Source organism: Accipiter gentilis, chromosome 3 (genome assembly GCF_929443795.1).
Source record: "Accipiter gentilis chromosome 3, bAccGen1.1, whole genome shotgun sequence".
NCBI lineage: Eukaryota > Metazoa > Chordata > Aves > Accipitriformes > Accipitridae > Astur > Astur gentilis.
Genome location: NC_064882.1, coordinates 47,282,119 through 47,289,532, shown reverse-complemented (window position 1 = coordinate 47,289,532; position 7,414 = coordinate 47,282,119). Strand labels below are relative to the sequence as shown.

The window sequence follows — 7,414 nt, the reverse complement described above, 5'->3', positions numbered from 1 at the left end:
CGCAGGTCAGTAACTCCAGCAAGACTGACTCCAGGGACGTCTGGATCAATGGACAAGCAGCAAGAATGCTGCAAAAATAGAGTTGCTTTGCAAAGTTTTACTATGATTGATAAGGGGGGGGGGGGGGGGGGCCGAGTGATTAGTCAAATTGTATTGTACCTGAATGTTTGAAGGGTCTAAGAACCCCGTGTAAAACTACATCGGGGTGCTCTCATTTGGCTGGGACACCTCATGACCTAGAGTATGAGTAAATATTTACTTTTGTAGTTTGTGTCCCAGCCTCTCTCCTTGGTCAGCTCGGGCCAGTTGTGAATTTTTGTAACACCCATCAGGTGGGTTCACTCTCCCAGCATCGGGAACGCCGATGTCCTTCTGCTCCGTCTCCCCCCACACATCTTGCCCCCACAGCAGCTGGACCCGGCCATAGAAAATTATGAGATTTACAGCAAGATGCAAGTTCCCCATCAGTGATAGGGATGGGATTTTGCTGCAAAGCGAGGAAAAAATGTGGGTGCAGCAGCTAAAGAAGTGATGTTATTGGCACTGATGAAGCAGAGGAAGAAGCCACAGATAACAAGTCCACCCACCCAGGGTGGAGGCAGACACCCACACCAGCAAAACCCAGTGTCTGGCCTGGGTAAATGATGTGTCTCAGCCAGAACAGCAAACCCAGCAGCAGGACTTCCCCAAGGAGTGAGAAAAAAAGTAATGAGTTTTTGTTCTTTTTCTACAGGCGGCTGGAGCTGTCGGGGCTCTAACGCATCGGGAGGTTACGTGGTTTCACAGGTCAGCTGTGCAAAAGCAGCACCATAAGCACAGGAAATCATTTTGCTGAGGCTGCAATGACAAGGAGCAGAAAAGATACATCACATCATTCTCAATTTGCCTAAATTTGCACAGTGTGAGGTGTGTCCTTGGCACAAGCTTGTTTGTTTACCGAGGAGCACAAAGGGGAGAATCAGACATCACGAGGTATCTTAGGGATTTATAATTTCTCTGCATCTCTGCCCTCCAGTTCCAGCTCTGGGCTGGTTTGGTCACCAGTTCCCTCTCTCTGATTTTTTGTTTTTAGTCAAGATTAGCATAAGCAACTTCTATCGGCTAAAAAAAACCTGCTTCCCAGACCCTCACTCCTACTTCTACACCCTTCGGTGTAGCCTGGTAACAGGTCGGATGGAAGAAATGGTCCACTGGAAGGAAAGTCCGGCAAAATGATGGCCATTTCCAGCTGGCCCAGTTCTGCCTTGGAGCACAGCTCTGCGGGACAGGGTGCGGTGCCAGGCTGGGAACCCGGGCAAGACGCGTGATGGATGCAGGAGGCTGGAGCTGCCAAAATGGGAAGGGGGGAACTGGCAGTCACTAAAGCAAGTTCTGCCATCAAGAAGCTACTTGTGAAAAAAATACATATTTGCTGTCTTATTTTTTTGCTGATGATCTTAATTTTACTGAATGTGTAAGATTTGCTTTAGCAAAACAAATATCACTCTTGGGTTTTTGCCATACCATGAATTTTTAATGCTTTATTAGAACGCTGGAGGGTTTCAGCCCGGTCTGCTGCTGCTTAATAGAGCGAAACTCCGCTTCATCACCTGCTCACGCACCGCGAGGGCCATCTGTCCTCCGGATTTAACAGCTGGGAAACCCAAGCCCGGCTGCCAATTCCACACAAACCAGGTACCCCTTGCGAAAAACCCTCTTTGAAAGTTGGCCGCATCTTCATGCGCAAAGATACTTATTTTTAAAAAAGGCTTTTAAGGACTCCTTGGCATCAGACAGCGCTCTCCCTACCTAACCATCGACAGCTGCCGAGTCCCAAAAATCGCGATGGAAGAGGAAAAAAGGCGTGCGAAGGCTTTGTCAGCATGTGGTCCGAGAGGAAAACTGCAGCGGGGGCTGGGGAGGGACAAGAAGGGGGGTGATCCGCGCTGGGAAAAAAAAGGGCATAAAAAACAGTATTAAAAAATATATTGAAAAATGCATTGCGGAAAAAAAAAAAAAAAAATATATATATATATATATAGGAGAAAACCCCAAGCGCAGCCGGGCCGCAGGGTTTCCCCCCACCGGCGCCGCGGGACGAGGGTGGTGCCGCTCTGACCACACCCCCCGCAGCGGCTTGACCAATCGAAGCTGGCGGCGGTGCCGGCGCGTTCGGAGCGGCCATTCAGAAAACGGCGGGGAGGGGGAGGAAATGAATGGGGCCTGGTCACGTGGTGAGGCGCGTTGCCACGCCCCCCCCCTCCTTCTCCGCTCCGTACCGGGATGGAGCCGGAGCCGGAGCCGGGGCCGGGGCCGGGGCGCTGGGACGCGGCCGTCTGCGTCCTGACCGGCGCTTCCCGGGGCTTCGGGCGCAGCCTGGCTCGGCTGCTAGCTCGGCGGCTGGGCTCGGGCTCGGTGTTGCTGCTGCTGGCGCGTTCGGCGGCGCCGTTGGCCGAGCTGGCGGCCGAGCTGCGGGGCGGCGGTACCGGGCTGCGGGTGGAGTACGTGGCCGCCGACCTGGGCTGCCAAGAGGGGCTGCGGAGGGCGACGGCTGCTCTGCGGGAGGTGCTGGCCGTCGTCCCGCCCGGCCGCCTGCTTCTCGTCAACAACGCCGGTAACAACGGGCCTCCCCCCCCCCCCCCCCCCACTCCGCCTCCCCGGGGCAGCGGGGCTCAGCCCCGGCGAGCCCTCCCTGGGTTCCACCGAGGGATGGAGCCGAGGCTTCGATCGGTGCTTTAGGCGTCAGGAAAGAACCGAAGCGAGTAAATAACCGAGGGAGCAGCAGGGCTTTCACCCTCTCCGGATCTTACTATTTCATTAAAATAATGAGTTTGGGGAGCAGACCAGGGACCGCGGGGCTTTGCTGCTCGGGAGGTTTTACCCGTTACTCGTGGTGTAGGACCGGCTGGTCACCCCCCTGCACCCTCCCACCGCGCTGCTCCCCGAGTACAAACCTTCAGGAGAACTTTTAGCCCTGCTTTGTGGGTGCTTCACTTCCAATCTTAATAAAATAAAGAATAAAATAATAAAAAAGGCTTTAGCACCTTTTTTCACCCCTTCTCGCTATAAATAAGACCATGCGTTCCAGTAGACAGGAATTAGGTCTTTTTCTGACTTGGCTCCAAAAGAGGGACGTGCGGGAGAGTGCGTGGTGGCCCGTTGTACTTCAGGCTGGAGGTTGGGAGCTGTTGGTTTTGGCAGAGGATTGGCAGGGCAGCTCCGTGTCCTGTGTCACCGCTGCTGGTTCAGCAGATGACCCGAAAGCGATGGGCAGAGCCAGGCTGTGCTGAGCTCCTTGCCCTGCTGTGAGACCCCGCTAGAGTTTGGGCCGGCAAAGCTGCTCACTTTTGTCCATAATAAGAGGGTTGCACTTGGAAATGGAGGAGCAAAAGGGATCTGCTGTGTTGTTGGACCCATCTTTAACTACTCTTAACTCATTTGGCCTTCCTTCCTAGGCTCCCTGGGAGACATCTCCAAATCCTTCCTCGATCTCACCGACCCGGATGAGATCAACAGCTACTTTGCCTTCAACGTCACCTCGGCGCTTTGCCTCACCTCCACCGCCCTGCAAGCCTTCGGGAAGCGGCCCGGCTCCAGCAGGACGGTGGTGAACATCTCCTCGCTCTGTGCCGTGAAGCCCTTCAAGAACTGGGCGCTGTATTGCAGCGGGAAGGCTTCCCGGGATATGATGTTCCAGGTGCTGGCGCTCGAGGAGCCTGATGTCCGCGTGCTCAACTATGCCCCGGGTGAGGAGGGGAGCTCATTAATTGCTATTAACTTTCTCCTGGCTTTGTGGATAAAAAATTCTTGCAGCTGAGCTAGGTACAGAGGGGAAAATGAGCCGCAGATTTTGCTTTCTCCTTAATGTGATTTCTTTTTTGTTGCTCTTTCCCCAGGTCCTCTGGACACGGACATGCAGCTCTTGGCCCGGACTAAGACTGGAGACCCTGAGATGCGTCAGTATTTCCAAAGCCTGCAGGAGAGCGGCCAGCTGATAGATTGCACCGTGTCAGCCCAGAAACTGGTGAATCTCCTGGAGAAGGACACCTTCCCCTCCGGCGCCCACGTGGATTTCTACGACATCTGAGTTACTCTTACCTCCACCTTTACCTTCCTGCTTTGCTTTCTGCTGAGCCGCGTCTTGGGTGTCTCCAGCATTTTTTGGCGACCTTGTTTGAGTCCTGGGTGCTGTGCAGCTATCAAGAGAAGGCCTCTGGGTGCCTTATAAATATTCCTAGTGCCCCGATGGGGATGAGGGGCAGTTACTGCTTCGCTGTGGGCATTGAGGCTTCCTGGGTACCTGCTGGCAGGAGCGGGGATTTCTCAGCTGCTGGGGCTGGGGGAGCAGAGGTGGCTTTTCCAAGGGAATGGGCACGGAATTCTTAAAGCTTTCCTGTGCAGGAGTGTGTGTGAGCCAAGGAGGTGCCAGGGCACGTGAGGCCAGGTCAGAAAGCCACCCCAGAAGGTCTCAAAGAAGCTGACAGTAGGGTTAGAGCTGCGTGTCCCCATGTCTGTCCCCTTTTCCCTGCAGGAGCTGTGTCCTCAGCACCTGAGCAAGTCACCAAAGTGCAAAAGAGCCATTCCCGGGGTGGAGGAGATGGCTGTCACCCCAGAGCCCTGCCTGTCCGTCCCCTGTCTCACCACTGGCTCATCCAGACTTCCCTGCAGTTCTGGGATCATCTCTGTGCAAGTTTTGTGCATTAAAACGTGGAGCAAAGCCTGTCCCTGTGGTTTTTGTACAAAGGCAATGAATCACCAGGAGAGGGAGCTGGCCATGGAGGAGATGGGAATTTTGGGTGCCTGGCTGGGGTCACCAGTTTATGTAAACCTATGCACAAGCACAGCACGAGTTAGAGCACATCTGAGACACAGCCCTGAGTTCATGCTGTGCTCTTGTTCTCAGGTTCTGAGTCCGAGCCTGGATCTGGGGCTTCAGCCCCTCCTGGGTTGTTCTTTTAATTGTTTGTGGGTTTTTATCCTTGGTTTTTCATCAGGTTCTGGGAGGCACAGGCACTTATAGACTTGCCCTTCTAGAAAGCAGCTAATCTGCAGCATGTGTTAATGGAGGAGAGCCGCTTTGAAGCAGCGGCATCCCCTGCGTGCCCTGGAAATGCCCAGTGTCCCTCTGTGTTCAATGACAGCAACCTTCCTGCAGTCCTCTATCTCAACCTGTATTTAAAATTTTGTCCACCTGGATCTACAATCAGTAAAAGTTTCATATCTGGTCTGGGTCTTCTGCTGTATTTTTAAAAGTGGATACGTTTTGGGGAGGGTGGGAGGAGAGAGCCTGGGTTAAGCACTGTCCTCATCCAATAAGCCACCAACGTGCCCTCCTGGAGTCCTGTTCTTCCACCTCTGAGATATTTCATTAACTCTGTGTTAACTTAATCCTGTCAAGCTCAAAAAACCCCTTTTTGCCAGCTAGTCTGCTGCTTGGTTTCATCTTCCCTCTATGCCTGTGAAACTCATTATTAGCAAAACCCCCTCTGCTGCACACTACATTGGCCATGGGGTTCTTTTTCTGAGGTTTGATGCCTGGTGACGTTTAATGTGGTCTGTGAAACCTGGATGGACCTGCTGCTGCTAAAAATCCCCCATCTCCTCACCCTGCATCCGTTTGGGCTTGTTCTATCCCCTCTTGGGCAGAAATCCTCTTTTGCGATCTGGCGCTCTGCAAAAAATAACCTCAGTGCTCAGAGCTGGGGATCCAAAGTCCTGCCCTTACAGAGTTTTGGACCATGGGCTGTCAGGGGCTGGGCTGAAGGCAGGTAAGTCATCCCCCTCCCAGCCCCAAAAGGCTTAAGGAGCCCTATATTTCAGGAAGAGGTGGGAGGGTGCTGGGGGACAGGGCTGCTCTGGGCACAGGGACCATTTGGTACCAGCTGTGTGGGAGATGCAGATGGGTTCTTCAGGGTAAGACACAGTAAAAGCCAGGGTACCCGAGGGGAAGGTTTATTTTTGGACTCTGCGTACTTGCTTGAGGTCTGACCACCCTCCGGTGGCTGGGGCTGTAGCAGCGACTCTGTGTGTCTTCTTGGAGCGTCTGCATCAGGGGTTGTGGTATCGCAGAGGTGCCAGGCACTTGAAACCAGGCACTTCTCCAACCCAAACCTCTTCCCCCAAGAGAGGATGCCCAGGCAGGGAATGCTGACTCTAAATAGTGAGGTGCTTATGTCCTGCTGCACACAGTGTTAATGACATCATTAATGAAACACTGGATGTGATTCATAGCATGGTTCGGGTTGGAAGGGACCTTAAAGATCATGTAGTTCCAACCCCCCCTGCCATGGGCAGGGACACCTTCCACTAGACCAGGTTGCTCAAAGCCCCATCCAACCCGGCCTTGAACCCTGCCAGGGATGGGACATCCACAACTTCTTGGGGTAACCTGTTCCAGTGTCCCACCACCCTCATCGTAAAAGATTTCTTCCTTACATCCAATCTAAATCTACCCGCTTTCGGTTCAAACCCATTGCCCCTTGTCCTGTCACTACAGGTCCTGGTAAAAAGTCCCTCTCCAACTTTCTTATATGCCCCTTTATATATAGAAAGACCACAATAAAGTCTCCCTGGAGCCTTCTATTCTCCAGGCTGAACAGCCCCAACTGGAGCCTCTCTTCACAGCAAAGATGTTCCAGCCCTCTGATCATTTTCACGGCCTCCTCTGAACCTGCTCTACCAGGTCCGTGTCTGTCTTGTGCTGGGACCTGGGTCACTTTTCACTCCCTTTTCTCTCTCCCCTGCTGCCCTGGGGCAGCACCACGAGCAGCAGGAGCAAAGATCAGCCTTGGTGTCCCTGTCCATTCAACCGGGAAACTCTACATCTGCTCGAAGAAGAAACCTGTTCCCAACATCGAGCACATACCAAGTGCAAATCCTACGGCTGCAGCGATGTGCTGTGGCTCACGCTGCTGAATTTTGCTGGTGAAGCAACCACGTGCTTGAAGTTTAATGGAGTAAGTTTGTCTTCAACACGGCCACTCGGCACTTGACTGTGCTCCAAGCTGTAGCCTGGATGGTTTATTTTCAGGGTTTTCATCCTCCTGGACTCACTGCACGTATATTTAGGTGTTTGGCATCGCTCTGTGAGCCCCAGGGGCACACTGAGCTTGTGACTCCTGCCCCAGGAGCAGAGCTCTGCCCAGGGAGAAATGGGAGTGATGCTTTTAGGGCATCCCCTGGGTACCAGCATCCCTGGGTACCAGCAACCCCCGGGTATGAGCATCCCCTGCCCAGGGAGAAATGCCAGTGATGCTTTTAGGGCATCCCCTGGGTACGGGCATCCCCTGGGTACCAGCATCCCCTGGGTACGGGCATCCCCTGGGTACCAGCATCCCCTGGGTACCAGCAACCCCCGGGTATGAGCATCCCCTGCCCAGGGAGAAATGCCAGTGATGCTTCTAGGGCATCCCCTGGGTACGGGCATCCCCTGGGT

General features: G+C 53.7%; 1 protein-coding gene across 1 annotated transcript; it reads left to right on the top strand.

Moving 5' to 3' along the window:
* Positions 1-2,247: 2,247 nt before the first annotated feature.
* SPR (sepiapterin reductase) lies at positions 2,248-5,204 on the top strand. Its single transcript, XM_049795951.1, has 3 exons — positions 2,248-2,593; positions 3,435-3,725; positions 3,876-5,204. The coding sequence occupies exons 1-3, from the start codon at positions 2,263-2,265 to the stop codon at positions 4,064-4,066; spliced, it is 813 nt and encodes a 270-aa protein (XP_049651908.1). The 5' UTR covers positions 2,248-2,262; the 3' UTR covers positions 4,067-5,204.
* Positions 5,205-7,414: the final 2,210 nt, after the last annotated feature.